Genomic DNA, 27,856 nt, shown 5'->3' on the forward strand with positions numbered 1-27,856 from the left:
GGTGGGCTGCAAAGATTATGGAGACTGTTACAATTGACTGACACATGCACGCACATATTATTGAAATTATATGCCGGACGCTTTAGGCTATATTCATTCTACATGGGTTTAGTTAATGATCGGGCTATAATAAGACAAAACTTTAATAGTGGTTGGTGTAAACCGGGACATTTTAGCGTCCCAACAGGCTTTTGTTGGGATTCGGGACACGCAACTCAAAACCGGGACGTCTGGTCACCCTAATTCTGTGTGGTAGTTGAATAACTTGCCTTTCCAGATTAAATGTCCATACTGGCTAAGACAGGCATACAGTCTCTAAAATAAGGGTAGCTTCCTTAGTAAAGCGTTGTTGAAAGTTCTATTAAACGTGCATCTTTTTTCTTCTCTCGCTCTCTCGGAGGTAGCCTGCCGAGCATTTGCTCTGCTGCCAGCTTGAGCCTAAAATGCTTCATTGCATGTCAGCTAAATTTTCATGTACCACATCAGCATTTTTGTTCAGTGAATCTTTTGTAAATTGCTTTACAATTAGCGCCGGGCCCTTGTTGGCAGCCTTCGTTATCGCCCGGCTCGCCTCAACTGGCAGCATTTCACTCCTTCCTCTGCATGTTCTTTTAAAATGTGCATCTTTTTCTCTCTCGTTCTCGGAGGTAGCCTCCTGAAAATTTGCTCTGCTGCCGGCTTGTGACTCCATGTCGCCCAAAATGCTTGACTGCATTGCATTCTCCACATTTTTAGCTAAATGTTCATGTACCACATCAGCACTTTTGTAAATTGGTTTACAACTAGATGTACCGCATAGCGGTACAAAATATGACCGCCGCTCAGTCCTGTACATCCTTTCCGCACAAATAAATCACACTAATCAATGTGTCTCCATCTTTTACTCCATCCCCGACTCTTGAAACTTTTGTGTATGCTTGTTTGGCATGCCTGTGTGTGTGTGTGTGTGCGGCTGCACAGAAAGTAGTCTACTGGCGCTGAAAAGGTGAATAGATTGTAGAATAGCCAAAGAAGTTGTAGCATTGTTATAAAACCTTTAAAATCTCTAAACAATCACAAGTAGGGCAGTTCATCCATTGCAACTGGATTGATGAAAGGTCACTTACACCTGTAGGCTACATTGTATTTGGAAAAAGCAAAAGGTATCAGCATAATGTTATATTTGTATTTATTTATTTATGTATTTATTTATTTATTAATAAACAAAAACATCTCTGTCAGTTCCATGCCGTTTTCAACAGCTATCAAAAACAAAGGTCATTTTTGGATAGATGGATTTTTTGTGAATGTTTCTTCTTCTGCATAAGATTTTAGTCATCTTTAGTTCATGTGATACTTAATTTGTGCATTGGCAATAAAGTAACAGTAGTCTGAAACGAAATGCTGTTTTACATCTAACCAGTGGTGCAAATAACTGACATGTCCAAATGGGCCTTGATGAAATGCGTCGCTAGACTGTTCATACACATTTTAACGGGCCAAAGTTGAAGAGCTGTTGTCCGTTGTTGTTCGTGCAAATATAGGCCGATTCATGTTCCCTTGCATTGTGTAACTGAGGTCCATGGCTTGTCTGGCTTTCACCAGACCAAGCTCAATCTTTTAAGAAATCAAAAAATAAATAGCGGGCAGATCAGGCTGGGTTCACCCAGCCTAGTCCATAGGCGCCCGATATTGTTTACCGTAAAACTTCAAATAATCGCCGAGTCCCTAAGAGACGCCTGTCTCTTTTAAACGCCTGGCGTGACTACAGGTTTGGGTTAAAGGCCGGTCTCCAGTAGAGTTCTAAAACCCGTCAGATCGTCTGTTTAAAGATTCGCAATGACACAAAACCGTTACAGAAAGGAGGTTACAGCAGTGTGAATTAGATGTTGCACGTCGTTGCAAGCCGTCGCAAAGCATTCACCTTGTCTGGTCACAGTTGCAAGGTTTTAGAATGTTGCATCAAGTTGCTGCTCATCTCGTCGCGAATCTTGGGTGTGATTTGGGCTTAAGTATGGCGCAGACGCCGCACGTGATTATGGCATTAAAAGACTGCGGTGAAAAGCTAGAGTGCAAAATTGTATAGCTTTTTTTCCAATATGAACTATGCCTATATGTCCGACTTTGTCATCGTTCAGTTCATCCCTTGTGTTTAAAATTTGCGGATAGGCCGATGGTGCGGCGTGTTTTATGCTGGCAACAAAACCAGAACGGTTCGCGAATGTTATTCTTTATTCTAAAGGCCATGGCGATACAGAGAAAGAAGTCAGAAAAGGAATTTACCTTAGACTAGCCTATATCAGAGCCCGTCTACGGACATTCTCTGGCTATATACTGAAATAGGTTAATGATGTAAAGTCAAGTGCGCTTCTATGGCACGCACAGTTTTTATTGATGAGTCGGAGTGGCAAGTGCTGCGCATAGTTGAGGTGGAATGTGGCTGCCCAGGGCATTATAAAACTTCTCACTCTTACTCCTACTCCTACATGGCGGTGAAATGGCGTATTTAGCTGTCTATATTCGAATCATATGCTGGGGGAGAAATCGTCGGACATCCATGATCAGGCGCGCCTGCAGGTGTACGTCCGTACGCACTGTGCATACCATCAGGCTACTCAACAGCGAGAAAAAATTTCCCTTGTGTGTGTGTGTATTCACACCAATTGGTGATGGGTGTGCGTACCATAGCATCAATTCCTGCAGGCGCCCCTGTCCATGATTATTTTGTTATTCAGCACCCCTGGTCAAAAATATGTTCCCGCGCACCTGGAAGTATGATTTGAATGTAGACTGTTGTCAAATTTGGTAAATACAAAACGGGAGAAACAATATGGTTCATGCTCTCTCATGCTGTTTCATTCGTGCCGAAAAGGAGGGAGAATTAAACATTAAGCACGTTCCACTTTTGCATAAATAATTCATGAACGGTTTTGGTCTTGGCTGATAATGCAACTGTATTTGACAAAGGACCGATATAGGCTATTTGCTAGTGACAAAATATGAGCTTTCAGTGTGATACGATCTCTTTGTAAATTACGTAATTAAAACGTGTTTCATCTGTTCTGGCTATCATTGCTATTTGGATCTTACTGTATCTCACTCAATGAACATCTCAACACTAAATGAAGAATGATCTGTAATTGTCATCAGATAGCCTAGTCATATAGGTAAACATTCAGTGTGTTTGAAATAATTAATTCGATAATATTTTCCATCTTTGCAGAGGAAAAGTTTTGTGTAAAGGGAATTAAAGGCCTGTCTCATATAGACGCCTGTCTCTAATACTAGCCGGTGCAGTTTGGCGATTTGGGAAAATAAAAGCCCGGGCTATTATTTGGAGTTTTACGGTTATTTTCCGATTGAGATATCCACGCTCTGGCTATTCTAAATGCAAAAATGCATAAGGGAGTTATGACAAAACTGTAACTAACAAACTAGATCCTAATAGAAAGCTGTTATCTTCCCTAAGCTACAGGTAGGCCTATAAGGTATGCCGATTTACAACATAAATTGTCAATAGGCTATGCTGGCGACACAAATAAAATCTCCTTTGAAACCAATGGCTTTACCTTACAGTATCAAAGCGGACTTAAACTGCCATATTGTTAAAAAAGTTGTAATAAAATTCACGCAGCTCCATGAGTCAAGGAAAGCGCGAATGAAGTAGCCACTTCTAAATGGGACCCACTACACAGTAGCTTAAGGTGTGTTGCTAAAGCAGCCATAATGAAATGAAGGTGTCATTGTTTGGATACTTCACACACATGTGCTTTTTAATCTCAGAGACTACAACTACCAAGTTGGAATCAAAGCACATCGATTCCCCTCTCACACCCTGCACACACTTCAAACAAATAAACAGGCGTCTCAGTCTCACGATGTATAGGCAAACTGTATCAGACCGGTGTAACGTTGGTAAATCTTCCATTGCACAGAATGATTGTTGTAGCACGTGCAACAAATGACAGTCGAAAGATACAATTACAGTGCTGCTATCAATTTGCTTGGAATAACCACATTTATAGTTTTCTACAAATGCAATCAAATTGGCCTCCATCACTCAACCAACACTAACGGTAACATTATTGTACCTAGGTCCTTATTGATATTATAAGATTAACGTACCTGCAGTAAAAACCAAGCATGTCCGATAAACATTCTCAGATTTATTTCGGCTTCAAGAAGAAATGGGAATTACATTTCATGTGAACATCGTCCTATCCTAGACGTTCTCTGCGGTAAACTACAGTTGTAGGAAGCGTCCATTGTTTTTCCAACCCACTTTTAACTTCCAACAAAATTATCTAGTGGACAAACGACTACTTATCGCCAATACTGGAAATGCAGCCTTGATGATGATGAATATTTGGCTTTCTTTTAATCCTACTGAATTTGTAATTATGTATCGGCCGTTCTAATACCGATAGTATGTGCGTACCTGTGTGTGTGTGCATGTGTATATGTGTGCACTGCCATTTACAGGCTAATGAGTGTACAGTCACTAAATGTACACATAACCTAATTTTTTTTAGACCCCCCCATGGATGAAATTCTACGAAACTTGGCATACCCCCAGAGAATGCCAGGTCAATCATACACATAAAATTTGGTGCAGTTCTAAACGTCTTAACTGAAGATAGGGCCGATTAAAGCAGAATGATATTGCATTTTCATTTTTTACCGGGGGGGTGCAAATCACAAATGAGTGATTATGGGGCAGGTTGATGTGGGCCCTTCAGACCATACCATAAAAAACATACCATAAAAGATTCTTCATCCTCAGTGCCACGGTTCAGGTAGTTATTTAGAAAAAACTGTTTTTGTTTGTTCGGGGGGCCCAGCACGGGGTGAGGGTGGAGTGGCCCCCGGGGACGAAACGAAATTTTTCCGTAAAAGTCTAATGGGGCTACATACCCACCATATTTCATGTGCACCGGTGTTTCGGTGTCATAATTACCATCTTATAAGACGCATTTTTTGACTGATGCGACTTATATTGACTAGATTGACTTATACTCTGGAGCGACTTATAGTCCGGAAAATACAGTAATTTGTTTTTATCGCGAATGACTATAGAAATTCTGTGATCAAATCACAATTCATCGCATATGTTATCACATGATTAAAATTCTATTATTTTACATTTCTAAACATTCCAGAAGTCCATATTAATATTACAATGTAAAGCCATTTTTACCAGTAAATCTTGATTGGGAATCAAATGAAAGCAAATAAAGTTACTTTAAGACATATTTGATTATTTCAAATAAAAATTAAAAAAAAGTTGTGCAGCGGTCCTGAGGCAACACATTGTTTTGTTCAGAAATATAGCTGATATAAACTGAAATAAATGCTACAGCAGAAGTGCATGCACAAAATGTACACACAAAGGGCATAACAAACTAAAAATACTCCATATAGCCTATATTCATTATCTTCAGTTCAGTTGAAAATAAGGAACTTTTCATAGAGAAATGTGCAAAAGTGCATGTGCAAAATGTAGCGTATGCCTACAGCACATTTCAATGAAGTGCTAACAGAAATAGCCTAGTCCATTAACTATGTTCATTAACAGCGCTTTAAAGCACCATTCAGCCTACCGGGAGTTCAGAACTGTGTTGGTGTTTATTATCTCCATGACTACAGAAGGGGGAGGGCTAGGCAGAAGCCTAGGAAGTGTCTGTGGTAGTTTAAGGACAAGAAACAGTGCATCAAAGGGTCAAAATAGTTCTCAACCAAAGGAGATTGTTGATAAGAGAACAAGTAAAATAAAAAAAATCGTTGGCTGCAAACGCTTAATGCGATTAAAACAAATTAACGCGTTATGCTTGGTCCTTAATCGCATCGCCCTAATTTAGATATTTATCAGTGGTAATTCGGAACAGGCAGCAACAGTTAATGGTAACAGGTAACATTTGATTGTGATATAGACTGAAGAATAAAAGAGTCAGCCTTTCAGATGATCAGTTTTAGACAGAACTTAGGTTAGAATCTTAATTTTCTTACACAGCACAGCTCAGGTCTAACAGCACAGCTAAGCTGCACAGATGTCACAGCACAGGTATGATTCAAAGGTATGAATGGTTGACATATGATTCGTAAATATTAATAATACACACAATTTGAGCATTAAATATTTGAATATAATTTGATTATTAAAAATAATAATGAATGAAATTCGAATTGGGTTATGGAAGAAAATTGACAGCCCTAGTGGGTGTAGCCTATTTGTCTTTGTGAGTTCATAAATAACATGTATGTGAAACTGCAGGCCTCTTATGAATATTTTGAATGGAATGTGCTTGATGCTCTGTCGCGTGTCTCCTGCAGAACAATGATAAAACAGTTCTTAAGCGCAAGATCACAGAACTCATGGAGTACATGACAAAGGCAAGGAATAACAACTTCGCTGGGGAAGGATGTATGAGCATTTCTGCAGCATTGAAAGTGCCTCAATCATTCTCAACCAACAGTCTTCCTAGATCTGGCTGCTCAGCCAAACTGAGTAATCTGGGACCAAGGGCCTTAATCAGACATGTAACCAAGGACCCAATGGTCACTATGAATGAGTTCCAGAGTTCCTTTGAGAAGATGAGAGAAGCGTAAAGAAGGACAACCATCAGTACAGCACTCCACCAATCAGGCCTTTATGGTACAGTGGCAAGATGGAAGATAGGGATGCCGGGAGTTTGCCAAAAAGCACCTGAACGACTCTCAGACCATGAGAAGTAAAATCATCTGGTCTGATGAAACGAAGACTGAACAACTTGGCCACAATTCCCAAAGGCGTGGAAGAAACCAGGCACTGAGCTGCACTGAAGACTACCATGCTCTTGGGCACTTTCAATGCTGCACAAATGTTCTTGTATCCTTCCCCAGATCTGTCTTCACACAGCCCTGTCTCGCAGGTCTACAGACAATTCTCTCGATACTGTGGCTTTAACTGTGAGACCTTATATAAAGCGATGTGTGCCTCCCCTAATAATGTCCAGTGAATTAATTTAGGCACAGGTGGACTCCAATCAAGTTGTAGAAACATCTCAAGGACCATTGATAGAAGTAGAATGTACCAGAGCTCAATTGCAAGCGTCATAACAAAGGGTCTGAATACTTATGTAAATTTGGCTATTTTTCTTAATGGATTTAATCGTCTGACTTTCACAGAAACCTGCTTCAACCCTCTCTGGTGCAACACTAGACCATAGACTGTAAAAGAGAACATTGGCAGTGAAGCTTGGTAGTTCAGAGTTTGTGCAGGTTTCTGTGAAAGTCCTTCCGACAAGTCTGTTTGCTGCACTGCTGCATGGCCCTTGTAGTTGTGATAACACCCAGATTCCTCAGACAAAACTACAACAAGTGGAATGAATTTCTCGGGGGGAAAAAGGCAATGAATGAACAAATTTAAGACGTGACTAAATGCCACGATGTCAAGATTTGACCAGAAGTGCTTAGCTGAAAAAGCGTGTAATCAGGGGCAGAATGCAAGTAAGAGTTGTTTACAGAAGAAACGCAGAGATTTTGGAGTAGCTCCTCCCAAAACTTGTAACTGTCTCCATGGCGTGTAAATTACAGACTTCAGTCAAGTGCAGAAGACGCGCAGGCGGAAAAGTGCTTAGTTGCACGCCTTTTTTTGGACCTGGACACGAACATGGGAGAATTTGTCCCTTAGCATATCTAGGTGCAAAGGTTTCCAAAGCAGCTCTGGTACTCACCCAACTTTCCATTACTGAGGCGTTTCTGCTCCACCTGGCCCTTGAGGGCCCGAACTTTCTTCAGCCGAATCTCCTGCTTCTCTACATTCTCCCGCAATCTCTGCAGCTTCTCCTGCTCCAAGGCCTGCTGCTGTTTCCTCTGATCCTGCTGTTTGAGGAAGCGCAAGCGTTGCTCCTGTTGGGATAGGGGTGATTTGACTTATCGCACAACCATAGTTTTATCTTCCCTGTGTTGCTACTGGGAAATCCAAAGGTTTTGAAAACTTGACTGGCAACGTCATCGTCAACAAATCTACTCAATGTGTGTTCTTTGTGCCATATTTAATCTGTTACTGCAGAAGCGCCCCCTAGTGGGCCCACCGCCAGGCCCGTCTGAGTTTCAAAAGTTATCTTTCTGTAAACTTTGCCCACATTCAACTGTTCACCAGAAATTTGAAAACACAGAGAACTTTCCCTATTGTTTACACATGGAGCAGGCTCTTAAAAATGTAGCCCTTTAAATGTTAAACAATTAACATAACCTCAGATTACATGTCAGAAAATTCCTTTACCCTCAAATCATCTCAGTGACAATTAATTCCATGGATATGACTGTAAAGTTGTTTATTTGCTTGCTATGGCATAGTACAAAACATCCATTCATTTCTGTAGCAATCCTAAAGCAATGTTCTCGAGCTCTACTGAATCACTCAATGTTACGTTTGCATGTCATGCTATTAGGGGTTAACCTGACCCTAGCCAGATGAATTCCACTCCGCCTAGCTCCACTCATCTATCTGGAACCGATCCATTGAAGTGTTGCTTCAGAAGGCTGGGCCTAATCAAAAAATGCTTGCATATGATTGAATAAGCCACTTGTCCGTCATCTATTGACTTGCTACTTCAACCACTCAGATCGAAGCCAACCCGTGACTCTAATAACAGTCTCACAGTCGCTTCTACGCTATGTCACATCTATGAAACTCCCGCCCTGCGTCCTGATTGGCTTTACCATAAAATCGGTTGCAGAAATCACTCTCAATGGAAGAGGTTCCAGATGGATGTGAGTGAAGCTAGGCGGAGCTAAGCGGAACGAAATTCATCTGGCTAGGGTCAGGTTAATTAGGGGTGTCACAATTCTCCAAATCCTCGATTCAATTTCATTTTCAATTTTAAAGTCACGATTTGATTCGATTTTCGATCTTTTTATAATTATATTACTATTAATGCATTGCTTAACAGACATTAAACAGGCGTAAACATAGTGAAATGAAACACATGATGATAATTTGATTGTTTCAGTACACTCCAAAGAGACAAGGTTAGTGTTCATGGAATATTGCACTTATCAATGTGCACTTTATGCCTTAAAGTGGAAATGAACAGTCAAATAAAACATGTCTATAGCACTAGTTAAATCTACCATAAATACAAATAAGGTTGGAAATATGACCCGTTATTCAGAATAAAGCACAAACAAGTTGCATATATATGCAACATATTTTTAAATAAATAAATAAATAAATATATATATATTATATATATATAAATATATATTATATTATATATATATATATATATATATATATATATATATATATATATATATATATATATATATATATATATTTTTTTTTTTTTTTTTTTTTTTTATTAGGGCTTTCAAACAATTATTTTTTTTTTTTTAATCACGATTAATTGCTGAATTCCTATAGTTAATCACGTATTTTAATCACATGATTAAAATTCTATTATTTTGCATTTCTGAACTTTCCAGGAGTCCATATTAACAATATAAAGCAATTATTGTGTATCTTGATTGGGATTCAAATGAAAGCAAAGCAATTTACTTTATTAACTTAACTTTAAGACGTACGTTTATTTGATTATTTCAAATCAAATTTCAAAAGATGTGCAGCAGACAATAGCAGACAACACAATATATTCTTCAGAAATATAGGTGAAAACTGAAATAGGTTGGCGGTATTATATCAGTGGGGGCAGTGGCCTATTGGTTAGGGCTTCGGACTTGTAACCGGAGGGTTGCCGGTTCGAACCCCAACCAGTAGGTACAGCTGAAGTGCCCTTGAGCAAGGCACCTAACCTCTCACTGCTCTCCGAGCGCCGCTGTTGTTGCAGGCAGCTCACTGCGCCGGAATTAGTGTGTGTTAGTGTTAATTTCGTCAGACGAGACGAGAGGAAAAATGTTCGTCAACAACCTTTTTTTCCATGACTAAGACGAGACGATGACGAGACTGCACTAATGTCCTGAAACACTGACTAAGACTATCTTAAGATGCATTATTGTTGACGAAAAAAGACTAGACTAAAATGTTTTGCATGAAATAAAAACTAAGATAAAATTTCTCTTCCATTTTCGTCTACAAAATGAGAAGACAGAATAGCTGTTACCTTTTCAAAATATTCCGAATGAGTTCATGGTTCATGCGCAGCAGCTTTCCTGTAGGCTAGTCTACGTGCTGTTGCTGCAACCCTGTGGCTGCAGCAGGAAACTACATGGAACAAGAACACCAGAGATTTCTGCCAGAGTTAGGCTTTATGCCACAATGCTACATACCCAGAAGTTGAAGCTTCTCTCATACATATACAAATTAACATCCCCCAGAATGTCCATACGAAAATTTTCAGCAAGTAATGTCAACTACTTAACTAGTTACACTGATGATGCAAAGTTTGCTAGCAAGTAAGCTAATATGGAAAGTTAAGCTAGCAAGTTAGCTAAGATTGAGAGTTTGTGTTGCGTTTGAAGCATATCGCCATCTAGTGTGGCGGAGTAAAACATTCATACTTGGATCCAAGACAGTGTTTCTCAAACTTTTTCAGATGAAGGACCACTTAACTAATCAATAAAAAAGAAACGCACGGACCACCTAGCTAAAAAAAAAATAGACCTAGCAGTATATTAGCCTACACAATACTCACTGAACCACTTTGTTTAATTGTGTCAGAGGATTCATATGATTTAAACTGGCATATCTGACATAGACAGTGTTGTAGAACAGTTTGAATTTACATACAAGTTGGTTCAATATTGCAAATCATCTATATTATATTTTACCACGTCTGCTCGTGGACCACTTGGGATAGCTTGCGGACCACCAGTGGTCCCCGGACCACACTTTGTGAAACACTGGTCTATGAAGATCATGACAGTGGTCCAGTCAAATCTTTTACTGTATATGGCCAAATACCAGCCGAGCTATAACTGTAGCTCGACTTACCTGTGCATGTACTGACTGACAAAAAAATCAGAATGAGTAATTATAACAGTCGAGTAGCCCTGTGGACACACAATATTGTTAGAAAATTGAGATGTGTGAAACACTATTTGACTGAAATGATAATCAGAAATAATTTGTTATAAAAAAAGACTAAAATGTTTTGACTAAAACTGACTGAGACTAAGATAGCTTTAGTTTTCTTTTGACTAAAACTAGACTATAAATGACGAGACATTTAGTTGACTAAAACTTGACTAACAAAAATGATATTTGAATGACTAAATATGACAAAGACTAAAAAGGACTTTTCGTCACAAGACTAAGACTAAGACTAAATAAAAAATAGGTGACAAAATTAACACTAGTGTGTGTTCACTGTGTGCCGAGTGTGTTTCACCAATTCACGGATTGGGATAAATGCAGAGACCAAATTTCCCTCACGGATCAAAAGAGATATATTAGAGGGAGAGCAGCTTCACAGAAGAGAACTTCTGACGGCAAATTTGAGGAAAAGTTGGTAAACCACCTTTCTTACCTAATTTGAGGGTGCTGATTCTGAATATTTTGTTTACCAAGCTCAATTCTGAGTTCTAAGCCGTGAGGATAGACTTTTTTCCACTTCACAAATAACCATTGCTATCTGCAATACAGTGGGCAGTGCTTCGACTTGGCCAGCTTCACTCGCGGTCCGCGCGTGGGATCACGCGGTATCACGCGACTTTAATTTGTATTTTCCCAGTGTGACGCTGCAACAACCCAAACAACCGGTAGATGGCTCAAGTGAGCAGGGTGTCTTGTAAAAAGAAATGGAGCCTGGAAAACCCTACACAGACTTCACTACAAACTTTAGCAGACTGGTTTAGAAATAATTTAATAGCCAGAAATATGCCTGCCCTGCCCTAATAAAGAAATATTTGGTTAACTGCGAGTGAATCCCGTTTGCAGCCGTAGAAGAAACGCAGGACAAATTAAACATTCTGGTTTTCTCCGAGTGCAACGATGATAGACAGACATCATTTGGACAAAATATAGAGCATATTAACCTCCGTTGCTCAGCCAAATGCCTTCCTGTTACGTCCCTGTTATCACGGAGTTACAGGCTTATATAAATCCATTTTTGATGGTCACAAGTTTACTTCATTAGCGGTTTATTTTTTTGATTATTAAAGAGTGTTTTTCATTTAAAGGTTTGACTTCGTGCTTATTCAGTAGAGCATTTAGTGCTCTTCCCAATCCCAGACGTTCACATTGCATGTTTGTTTGTAATGGATGCAACCGCGAGATACGCTTGTCATAGGCCGATACCGTGGATGCTCCGCCTCTCGGGCACCCACTGAAAACATCGAGCACCCACGTGTGACAGCTTACAGTCCCGGCTAAATTTACATTCATTTAAAATCAAACATCGCAGTTTATGTTAAATTCAGCATCTCTCATAATGTGATTGGATATGTTGCTGTCAATTCCCTACTTCATATACTAACCACCAATGAGAGAGTCTCTCGTATGAAAATTCCTGACACTTCCCACCTGAAGAATTAATAAAGGCTTTGTCGGTCTTCAGCCCGAATGTTTAAAATGTATATAGCCCTGAATATCATTTTAAAAGTAGTCTGACAAAGCTTATTGTTTTGTGACACAGCTTAACACTGGTACCTCATAGAACGTCTATAACAGACAGCTTTATGCGCAGGGGAGAGAGAGAGCGCGCGCGCGGACTGTGCTTTATGATTGTTGCCTTCTGATGGTATCTTGCTAATTCACTGAACTGCATTAGGTGACACAAATGGTATTGCCTTTGAGATTTATCTTATAACTCCTTGTCTGAGCGACTACCAGGCCTATGGTTTTTAAAAGTCAGATGTTCCCTGACAATGACATTCGAAAATTAAGAATGTTTATTGACTTGAAAAATACACTAATTTTTGCAAACTCCCTTCATTCAACCCTTGAAGACATTGCGGTCTGGTGCGCTATGTAGATCGTTTCTCGTACCATTTAATTTCTCAGAATTTAGGTCTACTAGGCCTACAATAACGTCATCACCAAATACATCTTTTATTTTTAGTTGATCAACCACAAAGAGTAGTATAGGCCTACTGTGCACAGTGCACTGACGACTGTAGCAGCCCAACGTAATCAGTTGTTGTAGATGAGAGGCAACCCCTTGTTTCAGATAGCCTGGACAACATGTTACCTGGGTGTTGCCTACATTATTAATTAATGGTAGCCTACAATAGTTAATTGATTCGCGTAACATATTAGTTGGCTCAAAGAGTAGGGAATCAGGATGGAGAGAGTCACGCGTGTGTTGCTTTTGCGGGATCAAATCCAGTTTAATGCTAGTTTTCAAAACATATACATGCATATCACCATGCATGCCCACTTCTTTTAATGCTACATTCTAGATAGACCCCTCAACCTAGCCATTCACATACTGTACATATTTAGGTCAAGAGTGGCGTGTTGGGTGAAGGTCTGGGGGCGAGGTGTGGTTGGTCGTGGTAGTGGGGGATGTGTGCATATGCTGGGGGCCTGAGGCGATGGGTGGCACGCAGGTCCTCCCCTCTGTCAGCTCGTCGCAGTATAACTGCAGGGGCTGGGTGGAACTGTGGCCATTAATGGGTGCCCAGGTTGGCAATCAGTCAGGCAATCAACCAGGCAATCAGTTATTCCTATTATTATACTTATCATTAATAGAATAATTACAACTCCTCTCCTGAAACCCTCCCTCTCTATGTTCCAGCTTCTCTCCTCCTGGCCCAACAGCAAACCAGCCTTATACATATGCGCACACACACACACACACACACACACACACACACATACATCCTCACATACTCACTACCCCTCCCACCCCCCATCCCCACCCCCCATCCCAACACCACCTCATTCACACTCTTAGAGCTACCATCCGCACCCCCATCCCCCTTCTTTTCATTCCGGTCATCAATTTCATCCCTGATAATCATATCTGTAATCATCCTGGACGCAAATCATCCTTAGCCTTTCTGTTATTAATGTTATGTTGTGTTATGTTTGTGGAAGCCAAGTCAATGTGATGTCTTGTTAAGTTACAGTATGTGTTTATGTAATGTACGCCTGTTTGTCGTATGTAGTATTCATGTGCATGTCGTAGTGTTGCATTTTCTGTAATGTCAATGATGTTTGCAAATAAAAAAAAAATATATATTTTGTCCAGTGGCTGTAATGTAGCCCGGCTCATGGCGCATGAATGGCGACTTCAAACCGCCTAAAACAACTTGTTTGTGAATGTCTGACAACTGCTGCAGCGATGCACGCCAAAGGAAACCAGTAGGTGGAGAAACCAGAAGGCACACAACACCGAACGATTTTAAGGCTATTTCGCATAGGCTACTCAATGGTGCTATTTCACACGCATTATAGCGACCCCCCACTCACTGGGGTTAGTGGAAGGTGTTAATAAGCGAACGACATGTAGCCTACAGTGGACTAGGGCTGTCAAAATTGCTCCAAAATGATGTTGAATATCCCCTCTAAAATAAACACATGTATTGAATATATTGGAATATCTAGGCTATATTATTTGCGCATCATGTCAGTGATGCGATCATGTCATCTGTTTTTAACTTTTTTGTATGGTTATTGCTTGACAGGGGGGATCCCAAGCAGCTTTCAGCCATAAGGCATTTCCTAATTCACCTGACACTGATATTCAAAATGTTGAAACTATTTCGGCATAGCCTATAAGCAGTTTAATTAAATGTAATGTTAGTTGTAAACAAACGGGCTACTTGGTGAGGCTTGGCCTCACAGATGCGCTCGTGCCTTAAATGGCAATACAAATCTTCACGATAGGCCTATTAACTGACCGCCCGATTCACGTTGGCTGGGGGGCAGGGGGGCCATCAGACATTTGTTCCCAAGGGTCTATGAATTGTTAACCCGGCCCTGCCCCCCAACTTAACTTAACTTTCCCCTCTGAGATGGCTGAAAAGAAGTCTAGAGGACTCTAACTCACTAGACCTACTTACTGTAGGCTGCATAAAAACCACAAGCCTGCATTCGAGGCAGGCCTTCTGTTGAAGAATTTTATATAAATCCTAAGCTAACAGTAATCCTCCTACCCCGCTACCACAGCTGTGGATAGTGTGGCATGCTCACGCTTTATGTCTCCTTCTTGCAAACTAGGCCTATAGCCCAACCATTTACGTCTTCAAAAAATAACAACTTGCCAGATATGCCTTCATAAATTTGGGCTTCATTCAGCATTTTGTTCTTCCACTGGAAATGACTCTTCTACATTTGCTGCCTGCTGCATCCTTTCTGTTTGTATTGTTTAGAAAATGTTTGACGTCTTGAGTTAATGCATTAAACATTGTTTGCTGGTAACCAGCCACAAATAGCCTACAGATTCTTGCGTGCGTTCTCTCCAAAATGTGCCCGTTCTATAGGCTATCCAAGTGCATAATTTAAGGCCATAAAGCAGATGTATTTGTGTTTTGTACAGAAAAATAAAAATAACCTGTCAAGCAGTCAATTGACTACATTGCAGTCAATAAGAAGTGCAAATTATGAAACCAAGACGTGGGTCATAGTTGTCTAAGCCTCTGCTGTGAGGCCAAACCCATGAACAAAGACGCATTGATATCTGCAAGTTTTTTTTTTTGGCTTAAACAAGCTCACAGCCGAACAAGTCATACTGAAGGGAGAGGCAACTGGCATGTGATCTCCCCACGGGCCAATGGATGTACAAGTTTTCTCCTGTGTCTACGATATTTAATCCAGTGTTTTGTCAAGTTGCAAAATGCTATTCATTTTAACGAATTTTTATGATAGTACCCTATACAAAAAGTACTTCATACTATCTTAATCTCAATACTTGACCAATGGCTATTGCATCTGTCTATTGAAAGTGAGAATGTGGCATGTGATATACTGTGTAGGCTTCATAAAATAAAATAAACAGATTGCTAATGGCCTACAAGCTGATCTGGGGGGCGTTTCCCGTACAACTACGGAGGTTAGTGCACGTGAACGGGCACCTGCACATACTCGTCAAAAAGTGCGCACCACCTTATTATTATCTGCAAGTGTGTGACTTTTACTTACGTGCACATGGCTGCAAATTGACTTTTAATTTATGTATTTTCTGCCTTGGGCATTTTAAAATATGGATGTATGGTGGTTAGAAGTGTAAATATCAATTAGAAACCTAAATATATTTATAATTATTAATTTGCAAACAAATAACTGGCGTCAGTGACGTCTTTGACATGAAGATCCCTGGAACTATGCTTCTAGCATTCTACCACAGGTCGAGAGGTGTAGTTGTAACTACACAACTTTACGATAGTGGTTGCGAACGTTCGTTGCTACTATGGCTTTTGGAAACACTAACGTAGTGGAACGATGCATTGGACTATGTAAGTTCCAAATATGAATGTAATTCTGCGGCATAAAGCAGATGTATTTGTTTATTGTACAGAAAAATAAAAATGACATGTCAAGCAGTCAATTGACTACATTGCAGTCAAGAAGTAGGACAAATTAATTTACGAAACCAAAACGTGGGTCATAGTTGTCTAAGCCTCTTGCGTAGCCTGTTAAAAAAGTCGCCAGATAGTATTAAATCGGCAACAACATTGTTTTCTGCAGAAGCCTACCCAAGGCTACAGATTAATTCTGAACAGTTATTTCTCTACTGGCTCAATTATCACACCACTGTTTCTGATTTTGCGAAGTTAGTGTTAACCCCAACACTGACAATAATGTAGACAGCAAATTTCGATTTCAATTTTAAAATTTACCACCGTGTAGTCAAGCCTTAAGCCATACCCAAGTAGCCTAAATCGAGGTAATGTTTAATTATGCATGATTTATTTTGTTATTGAATTGTAGGCTGGGATTACTACCGGCAACAATTATATCCTGATCCTGCTTTTTCAGAAGGGACCGCAGGCAGAGCGATGTACAGTGGTAGAGCCGACGCTGGTGGCTGAAAGTGGTACTAAAGCTTCACGCAGCTTCACGCCGCGTAATGCGCGAATGAAGTGGTCATTTGAAAGCGATGCCCACTGTAGCTACAGTACAGGGAAATTAATCAGTTCATAGCTGAGGATTTGTCCTAGGTCCACTTCCCTTTCAGCATCATATGCAGTAATGATGCACTGGAGAATGTTTCTATTTGTTGCACTATAAAGGATATCTTTTCTACATTTTTTGCAAATAATGCAATCTCCATAACACTCTTCAGCACTCCTCAAACATGCACACTTCCATTTTTCTGCATGGCTGGAATTTGAATGATGGGAAAGAGCACCAGTGAGATGTTTAAAAGGCAAGCCCAGTCGCCTTTACAAAAAAAAAAAAACAGTGTAAATCTGTAAAGACTGACTGTCCTTGCCCTAAAGACTGTTCATAATAGTTAGTGACAAAGGACTTTCTACAGAAAAATTAGCAGTCACCTACTATTCTATCAATTTATTATCAAGAAATCTATTTTGTCATACTGAATTTTAGCTATTATTTCAATTTATATTTTAATTTTATCTTATTTTCATTTGCTACTTGAGGGTCATTGGGGTAATTCCTGTCCTATCCTACAACATATCTGATACATAAAGAGTATATTTATGCCTTATTTTTTGCAATTCCTATGATATCTGATGGAAAAACCAAAAAGTATGTGAATTATGCTAATTAGCAAGCTTAAAACTCAAAATTGGAAACCTCTTGGAAATGACCGCATAGAACAACAACTAGTAAATTTATCTAAAGCTGTCTAATTTGGCAAAATCATATCATGTTCAGTTGCAGGGTTTTTCCAAAGTTCACCTTACCAAGAGTTGTTCCCAATCATTTCATTACGTTGTGAAAGTGTCACTTGTAGCGTTACGTTTTCATTACACAATTAGATCGTTTGATAATTGATAACAAATGCCAAAAAAGCGTCCTGAAATGTAAACTAGGCTAATAGGCTAACGTTACCTGACTATATCTCTGATGGCTCAAAGAAATAGCAAACCCAGATTAAGCATAATCAGAAATAGCATCGCTAGCTAGCAACCTGAGGAATAATTGCTAGTCTTATGCACCGATTGCTAACATTAAAGGAAAGTGTTGAATTGCATTCAATTCCACAACGTAAAATAACTAGCTAGCCAGCATCAAATCATTTGCAATGTAACACTTGAACATGAACATGGCTAGTAGGAGCTTACGTTACAAAGTGTATTGACGGTAGTAGTATTACCTGGCATAAGCATAGACATGCATACACGCAAGGGCTATACATTTTTTTTTTTATTTATTTAAAACATTGTCTTAACTGCAAGTGAAGCGCGAGCATCATCCTGCTGTCTCTTCTTTTTCCTTTTTTCCGCCCCTTAGTGCCTTTTCAAGGCGAGGATTGAGGAATAATCGAACAGACCACTGGGAGGTGGGGGAGGGGGGCGCCAGAGGGAGACTGGAGAGAGGGCTGCACAGGAGATTCACCTTTTAGCCTATATTACTTTTGTATTGCTTTTGCATATTAACATAGACATATTTTATTTGTTATTAATACTAGTAGCCTATTGTGGTGATTTTTCACGACCCAGATTTTTTGGTGCCCCCCCAGGCACTTGGTGCCCTACGTGCAGTGCGTGATGTGCGTGTGCGGAGCGCCGGCACTGCATGTCGGCATCGGTGTCCACAGCAAGATTATATCATTGATTCCAATGGGAAAAACAGCTAGTAATCACACATTGACGTTACATCTAGGCTAGTTATTAATTCAGAGGACATTCAATCATTTTACTAACACAGCAGTTATGAAAAAGTATGTGTATATAACTGACTCATGTTGAAACTATGTACATTAGCAACCTAATTGGTTTCCAATACCCCAATGTTGAGGACGAATTTAGCACGTAGCTACACTTACCATAATATCCCATGTAAGACGGTTAGCTTGCTAGCTAGCTAACTGTGGAGCTTCAGTATAACATAGCCAATTGTCTCACCTAGTTGTAGGAAATAGGCTACGTTCATATTACAAGTGATAAAATGAATGTGTGACTTATGTTTAGTTGATGTTATGACATGTAAAGTTAAGCTTGCCGAACTTAGTTATAGTCAGCCACGGGCAGTTTGACTGTGCCTACATTTGTGACACTCCTGTTAATAAACTGGAAAGAGCAAAAAATAGAAACATAATGGTCACATTAATCCCACACAAATAACTCTTGCACCAACTTTATTTTGTGCCTGTTATTCACGTTTGTTTCAAGATTTAGTAAGTATAAGCCCTTTTCACTCCCCACTTCGATGCAGCATAGGTTTCCATTATATTCAAACAGTCATCTTTTCCCTAAAGGGGGCGTGTATGTGCAGCACAACGTTCCATTCCATTCGTCAGTGCATATTGTTTAGTTTCCGGTCTAGCTAGATCCGGTGTGGTGTTGCAGTTGTTCTAACGTTACTAGCTGTTGCAACAGCATGTGAAAAAACTAAAGTTTGTTAGACCAAAAAAAATGTTAATCTCGCAATAAAAAAAATTACGCCTTTAAAATAGGTTTACGTTAACGCCGTTAATAACGTGTTTACCTGACATCACTTAAAGTGATCTTCTCTAAACTTTTGAATGTGCACGTCCAACGGTTCAAAGTTTCCGTACTTTCTGTACTGAAACATAAACTTTCACCCGAAAGCCAGATATCCCTAACTTTTTGTGAGTAGTGTTAAGTTGGATTATATTGCAAATTTGCTCAAAATTACAGGAGGAGGTTTAAAAGAATAAGGAAGCACTTTGAAAAAAATCCCATTTTACCATTTTTAAGAATACAGTGATAAAACTCACTTTAATTCACTTCTGTTTCCCATGAGTTTGTTTTCACTTAGTTGTCTCAAACCAGAAGTGGCCATGATGTTGAGAATTACATAAACATCAAGTGTGATCAATTTGCTAGAGCAGTGGTTCTCAACCGGTGTGCCTAAGCAGAACACTGGGCTTTGAAAATAAGGGATTGCCCGGGATTCCACCCCGAAACACGAGGCATTGCTTTATCTCTCTACCAACAGCAAAACATAAAGGACTAGGCTATTGCTCAGCTTACTTGGTGTTAATTTGGTAATAATTGAAATCTTTTTTTTATCTACCTATCTCCGAGCCATATCATCTTTTTAAAAGGTTCAAAGTTACTTTATTGGGTCTCCCAAGGGAGAGATTTAATTTGGATAGTGGGTAAAGGCTGCCACAACAACAATACAAAAAACATAACAGGATATAGCACATATGATACACATAGAGTAAATAACAAAACACATTGCGAATGAGCACACATTCACAACCATCCGCCATTTATCATCATTCTAATAATTTTTCAACAGTGTCTATCTTCTTGTGGTCTTTATTCTCTCTTGCACGGAGTACCTTTGAGGCCAGGAGTTGCTGTTGAGCGTCAATCTGCTGCTGTTGTCTAGCTGCCATCTCTTGTAGCTCTGCAAGGGTCATGTCCATGCATGGTGCAGTTACCTGTACAGACAGTTTTAGAGGTCAAGAAAACTAACAGAGTAAGAACTGAAAGACTTGAAAAATGCAATCTCTTTTGTGATTATTCCTGTTCCACCAATGCATCCAATTCAATTATAATAACACTGTGTATAATAACATAGTCAAAAATGTATTTTAAGACACAGTAGTCATCAAATGAAATCAAATGATTTAACTAGGTCTTATAAGGTTTTAGGTTATGCTGGTTAGGATATGCCAATTTCATAGCAAGTGGTCTGTTACTAAAACTTTGAGCTGTTGCAAGCGGTCCCCAGCCAAAACCCTGGTTCTAAAACTTTGTTTCAGGAAGTTGCTAGTTTCAAAAAAGTTGCAGCCCTTCTCGTCACACGTCTTTGATCTGAAATAGCCTTTAAATGTTCTGTTCGATAACTAACCCCATTCTCCATCCTTCTATCCACTGGCCCCTTCAACCCATTCTTCTTGTGCTCTGTGCCTCTGGAACTACCTGTGGAAAACAATCAGAAAAATGTAATTAGGTACCCAACAAATCAGTAGGGGTTAAGTCATTTAGAGACCTCAGACGAGTCCAGGAAGTGACGTCAATTCCGTAAATAAGTACATAATTTATTTTACTCTTTATGGAGAATACAGCGGGAAAACACGCATTTTCTTCTACAGTTTATTTAAAAAAATAGTCACATAAGGTAGAAGCTTTTTATTATTATTCTTAACTCACATTTGTTTATTAAATAATAGATTGCGAATGACTGTCCACGTGATCTGCCAGAGTCAGCTGGGAGGAGCTCGTGACTCACGCATAGGGACTCACGGCAGATATTGCGTGAAATTTTGGTTTATGGCTATGGTTTAAATGTCCTTCCTATTCATTAACATGAACATGATGACTGACGAAATAACCTACTATGATGTTTAATAAACCATTATAGGCATGCATTTAACAAGTCATCATTAAATCACATCAATTAAGTGTTTTCTGTAGGCTAGGCTACTGTGTGACATGCTTTACAGCAAAAAAAAAAAAAAAAAAAAAAAAAAAAAAAAAAATCAAAATCAAGTATAGGCTATCAACACGTTTTCAGCATCACAGTTGCAGAAATCACATACAAGAAGGCATCCTTTTGACTTTGTACATTTTGTGGTACCCCAAGCTGCTCTTGCTGTCCCACTAGGGCAAACCGTCGCCGGATCCCCTTGGGTAAGGTTGTGGATAGCGTGTACTGCACCAGGGCTATCCTGGAAGGGCACTAGGACCCTGGGGAGGTGCTCTGAAGACTAGGGACGTCAGAACATCCACTAATTGGAGTCCAGCTGCAAATGGTTAGATTGGCTCTGAACAGCACCTGAAAAGACCTGTTGCTAGAGAGACAAAGGGGGAAGCAGGGTTGTGGAAGTAAACCCCATACAGCTTTTGACCTTGGTTTAAGGCAGTACGTTGTCTGTTTAAACTGCTCAAAAGTGTGATTGTTTGTGCCCAGGAATTTTGAAGATCGGAGTGGACTGCAGAAGCGTTGTTTCATGTGTGGTAAAGAAGGCCACTTTGCAAGGGAGTGCCCTGAGAGAGATGAGTCCATGCCAACAGCGGGACCTGCTATGTCTTCGTTCCCATGTGGATACCTCACCACAGATTGGATGGAAGCCCATGAGTCTGCTCCACGGTTCCCCATAAAAATCATGGGACAGGATACAGAGGCCCTGCTGGATTCGGGAAGTGTCATCACCCTTGTCCGCCCCGAGTTGGTGAAAGATGCCCATGGGGAAGCAGTGGCCGTGGCATGTATACACGGAGACACTAAGAGCTACCCAACAAGCCAGGTGAGAATTCAATCTCCCAGAGGGACTGTGATCACAAGAGTTGGGGTGGTTCCTGGCCTACCAGTACCAGTACTGATAGGCAGAGATTGTGCCCTGTTTGCGAGATATTGGAACACTCCACAACAGGCCTGGGGAGTAGGACCAAAGAAGGCAGCCAAACCAAGGAAGCCACCGAAGATCCACCAAGCATGTGCAGCCCCCTCAAAGGAGGGTTCCCCATCCAGCCCTGGAGAAGAACAGGACCCCCACCCAGGCCGCGTTGGTGGAATCCCGGCAGCGGAACCACAAACACCAGAGCAAGGGGAATCTTCTGGAAGTAGTGAGGGGATCACTGCTGAGCGTTTCTCTGACTTCCTCCAGATCCACAGTGAGGCTCCAGGGGGCGCCACAGAGTTCAGCCGGAAGCAACATGAGGATCCAAACAGCCCAGGCGTGGAAATCGGCGGTATTCAGCAGTGAAGAACAAGGCGAGGTGAGTCGACTTAATCTTCCATGTTTTTCAGTGAAAAATGGGTTGCTGTACAGAAAGGTAAAAAAAGGTGAGGAAGTAGTTAGTCAGCACCTGGTGCCAAGATCCTATGCCTCTCAAGTGCTTTACTTAGCCCACTCCCATGTTCTCGGAGCTCACCTTGGGTCTGAAAAAACCTATGAACGGATAACTTCCCGATTCTACTGGCCAGGTGTAAAGAGAGCGGTAGAAGATTATTGTCGTCATTGTGCTGAATGTCAGCTCCACAGCCCCAAAGTGACCTACCGCAGCCCGTTAATTCCCTTACCGATAATTGATGTTCCCTTCAGGCGGATTGGGATGGACATCGTGGGGCCTCTCCCTAAATCGAGCAGATGACATCGCTACATTTTGGTTCTCCTTGATTATGCTACGAGATATCCAGAGGCCATCCCTTTAAGGGCAGCCACCGGTAAGGCCGTGGCCAAGGAACTATTCCTCCTATGCAGTAGGGTCGGGATACCAGAGGAGATACTAACCGATCAGGGGTTGTGCTTCATGTCAAATGTAATGAAAGCCTTCTGTCGCCTCCTGAAAGTGAAACAGGTCCGTACATCTGTCTATCACCCACAAACGGATGGCCTTGTTGAGAGGTTCAATAAGACATTAAAGCAGATGTTAAGGAAGATGATAGTTACAGATGGGAAGGATTGGGACCAGCTCTTGCCTTACCTTATGTTCTCCATTCGTGACGTGCCTCAAGCATCCACAGGTTTCTCGCCGTTTGAGTTGTTGTACGGTAGAAGGCCACGAGGTCTGTTAGACTTAGCCAGAGAGGCATGGGAACAACAGCCAACACGACACACCACGGTGATCGAACATGTGGAGAGGATGCACCAGCGGATGAGTCAACTGTGGCCGATGGTAAGAGAGCACATGCTAAAAGCTCAGGAGGAACAAGTTGGGCTGTATAACAGGGGTGCACAGGTGAGAGAGTTCAGTCCAGGGGACAAAGTGTTAATCCTCATTCCCACTCAAGAGTGTAAATTCTTAGCTAAGTGGCATGGGCCATATGAGGTGATTGAAAAGCTGGGCCCCGTCAACTATAGAGTGAGGCAGCTGGGGAGAAGACAGAGCAGTCAGATATATCATATCAATCTGATGAAAAGGTGGCATGAACACAATCAGGTCGATGCACAGGCACTGTCAACTCACCAGCCTACATCCGGACCACCGCAAGTTCCCATGGGCGAGCAACTGGCGCCACATCAAGTCCAAGACCTGACCTAGTTGCTGGGCCGGTACCACGATGTTTTCTCCGACAAACCGGGAAGGACGGTCGTGGCCCACGACATCATCACGGAGCCTGGGAAAAAGGTACGACTCAAACCTTACAGAATTCCAGAAGCCCGGAGAGAAGCCATCCGGGAGGAGGTTAAGGCAATGTTGAAGATGGGGGTAATAGAGGAATCTCATAGTGCCTGGAGCAGTCCAATTGTTATTGTGCCCAAACCTGATGGGACGTTAAGATTCTGCAATGACTTTCGAAATCTTAACGAGATCTCAGCATTTGACTCTTATCCGATGCCCAGAGTAGATGAGCTGCTGGAAAGATTGGGACCTGCTAGGTTCATCAGCACCTTAGATCTTACTCGTGGGTACTGGCAGGTGCCACTTACAGACCAGGCTAAGGAAAAAACCGCCTTTGCAACACCTGATGGGCTGTTCCAGTACAAAGTGTTACCATTTGGCATTCATAGGGCTCCCGCCTGTTTCCAAAGGCTAATGGATAAGGTCCTTAGACCTCACGGACATTATGCTGCAGCGTATTTGGATGATATAGTCCTTCATAGCACTGATTGGCAGACTCACCTGCAGCACTTGGAAGCCGTTCTGGGGGAGCTGAGAGATGCAGGGTTGACGGCTAAAGCATCAAAGTGCCGCCTTGGGCTAGAAGAAACAGACTACCTGGGCTACACAGTTGGAAGAGGACGTGTACGGCCACAAGCATCTAAGGTGGAGGCTATTACCACATGGCCAAGGCCGGGCACAAAGCGACAGGTACGAACATTTCTGGGTCTTGTTGGATATTATCGTCAGCTCCTCTTTTCGAGTTGACCAAGAAGGTTGGGAAGAGCCGCCTACAGTGGACCGAAGAGGCAGAGGAGGCCTTCGGGAAGCTGAAGGATGCCCTCTGCAGGGAACCTGTCCTGGCAACGGTGGAGTTTTCTTTGCCTTTTGTCTTACAGACAGATGCTTCTGCAGTGGGACTGGGGGCTGTCCTGTCTCAGGTAAAAGATGGAGTGGAACAACCGATTACATACATCAGCCGTAAACTGTTAAAGCATGAGAAAAACTATGCAACAATGGAAAAAGAATGTCTTGCCATTAAGTGGGCTATAGACAAGCTGAAATATTACTTGATATTTGCATTAGTTACTGATCATGCACCGCTGAAATGGATGTCTGTCAATAAAGACAGAAACTCTCGAATAACCCGTTGGTTCTTGGAGCTGCAAAATTACAGGTTCAAGGTGGAACACAGAGCAGGCAAGCAACAGGGGAATGCAGACGCTCTGTCGCGAAGATCGGAGTGCCTGTGGTCCGTTTCCCCCAGGAATGGCCTGAAGTTGAGGGGGAGGGTATGTAGTACCCCAAGCTGCTCTTGTTGTCCCACTAGGGCAAACCGTCGCCGGATCCCCTTGGGTAAGGTTGTGGATGGCGTGTACTGCACCAGGGCTATCCTGGAAGGGCACTAGGACCCTGGGGAGGTGCTCTGAAGACTAGGGACGTCAGCACATCCACTAATTGGGAGTCCAGCTGCAAATGGTAAGATTGGCTCTGAACAGCATTGCGTTGGCCTCAGCTACTTCCTGGGGGAGTAGCTTGGTAATGCAGCGAAGAGAAGTGAAAGGCAGGGAATTATGGGAGTTGTTGGCTTTCATCCACGAGCCAAAAACACATTTTTAGCTTTTTCTCGGTCAAGACGGCACTAACTACAATTATGACTCCACATTTCTACTACATAAATGACCCAATTTAAATACACATTCATCTTCCCAGCAGTGAAACGCTCCTTTAAGTACAGAACTGACTGTGCGCCCAAATTTTTGTCTGTGCTCGTAAGTGGGCACAAGCGCTCCTCAAAAAAATGTTAGTGTAGACCCCTGGTTCTGCACATTGTTTCCATTAAGATTCTGCAATGTTTCACAGACATAGCAACAGTAACTGGGTCATTCTATGAAACGGGTACCTTTTCCATTATAACATTTAAAACATTAAAATCATAAGCGTCCATAACACTGATTTCACTTTTGGCCCATATCACCCATCCCTACCTAAAGTTGACATTATGCTAATCTTACATAAAAAGAGGGTCTGGGTCTGTACACATGCAGTACTGACCTGACTCATGGTTTGATGCTCTGTTATGCCGCAAGAGGAAGCGCACCTCAGCTCTCTGTGGTCCCCAGCCCTGCAGCAGATCCAGCATCCTCTCCCCATCACCCACTGGACGCTCTAGCGGACAATCAAAGTCAAATCATGCAACATTTGATTCAACTCATTTACATTCAGACTACCACAATCAAAACCAAAGAAATGGTATAAGAAAGGCAGTTACGTATTTGTTTGATGATGGTAAATAAGACTTGAATTTAGAAGAAGTGTCGTGGAACTTCAATATGCAGTCATTTTATTTGACCGTTTCGGCTTGCGCCTTCATCAACGCCAGCTTAAACAACGCATAGCGGAGCATAGGAGCACAATTAGATGTAGAAACGACACATACCCGTTAGCATGTCACTTTATTGAAATGGAACATACTGTTGCCTCATTGCGCTACATTGGTATTGAAAAAGTCGAGAAACCTCGTCAGGGTGGTAATTTGGACAGAATCCTTCTACAAAGAGAGGCTGAATGGATATATAGATTGGGCTCTCTAGCCCCTCATGGTCTTAACACTGAATTTGATTTAAAATGTTTTCTATGATGAGATGTATGAATGAACGTATGTTTAAATGTATGGAGATGATGTATATGAAGTAATTATTTAAGCTTTGATGTATGTAATGTAAACATATTTATAATAGTTTCATACATAATGTGTTCATAAGTGTATGTCTTGTATGTCTGCACCACTGATCAAAACCACACTGTTGCAGCAGCAAGAGCCTGCGTTTTGTCATGTGGATTTGTGAATGGACTCCTGACACACCCCCAATTAACACCTTAACACCTGTCCAATCAAGAGACTCATGTGTAACATAAAGGAATCCTGAATGACTTGTGTTGTATGTGAAAATGACCCTGATGAAGGCGCAAGCCGAAACGTTGGTCAAATAAAATTACTGCATATTGAAGTTCTGAGTGTGCCACGACACTTCTTCTAAATAAGAAAGGCAGTTGGCAAACAATGAATGGGGATAGATGGTGGTTGACAAACAAACAATGGTACATTACCGCCAACTCCTGAAACTAGATGTACCGCAGAGCGGTACAAAATATGACCGCCGCCCAGTCCAACACATTTTTAAACAAAAATAAATCACGCTGAAAGGCCTATATGATTCTAACTGTCTCACTAAATTGCATTATCCACACTCAGTTCTCACTGGTATCTGCTAGACAACAAGTACCAAAACATGATTAGTTCATAGATTTCACATGTAAAATTCATTTTATACAACCCCACCTCCATCTTGCCTGTTCATAATTCTGAGAAATTCTTGAATTGTGTGCATGTGTGCATGTACATGTTTATGTTATGTGTGCGTGCTTGTGTGTGTGCCTGCGTATGTGCCTGTGCATGCATGCGTACATATGTCTACTGTGTGAGTATGTGTCATACGTATGATTACTGTGAATGTATGTGTGTGCGTGTGTATCTGTTTGTGCACATGTGTGCATATGAAATGGGTTAACATGACCCCTGGAGGCAAACATACGGAAAAAAATGGTCATCCTAGCCCCTACAGTTCTCAAGATATTCACAGAGAACTGTGTCTGCCCTACCCTCCTTTCGGGGGCTACAGATCAAAACGAAAAACGACGGTTCCATGCTATCCATGTGGGGTTACATGCCCACCAAGTTTTGTGTACCCCGGTCTTTCAGTGTCCCGGGAATCCTTGTTGGTGTATGTCACTAAATGTACACATAAATTATTTTATTTTAAGGCCCCCCATG

At 41.3% G+C, this 27,856-nt stretch overlaps 1 protein-coding gene across 3 annotated transcripts in view; it reads right to left on the reverse strand.

The window, feature by feature from the left end:
• Positions 1 to 27,856, reverse strand: part of tp53bp2a (tumor protein p53 binding protein, 2a) — an 81,776-nt gene that overhangs the window by 41,015 nt on the left and 12,905 nt on the right. For all 3 annotated transcript variants that reach the window (XM_048269020.1, XM_048269019.1, XM_048269018.1), the window contains exons 3-6: positions 26,077 to 26,190; positions 20,825 to 20,895; positions 20,310 to 20,411; positions 7,692 to 7,866 (exon numbers count right to left, since the gene is read on the reverse strand). In XM_048269020.1, the coding sequence (XP_048124977.1) occupies positions 7,692 to 7,866; positions 20,310 to 20,411; positions 20,825 to 20,895; positions 26,077 to 26,190 (462 nt within the window). The remainder of the gene's footprint in view (positions 1 to 7,691; positions 7,867 to 20,309; positions 20,412 to 20,824; positions 20,896 to 26,076; positions 26,191 to 27,856) is intronic.

This window comes from Alosa alosa, chromosome 18 (assembly GCF_017589495.1).
Source record: "Alosa alosa isolate M-15738 ecotype Scorff River chromosome 18, AALO_Geno_1.1, whole genome shotgun sequence".
NCBI lineage: Eukaryota > Metazoa > Chordata > Actinopteri > Clupeiformes > Clupeidae > Alosa > Alosa alosa.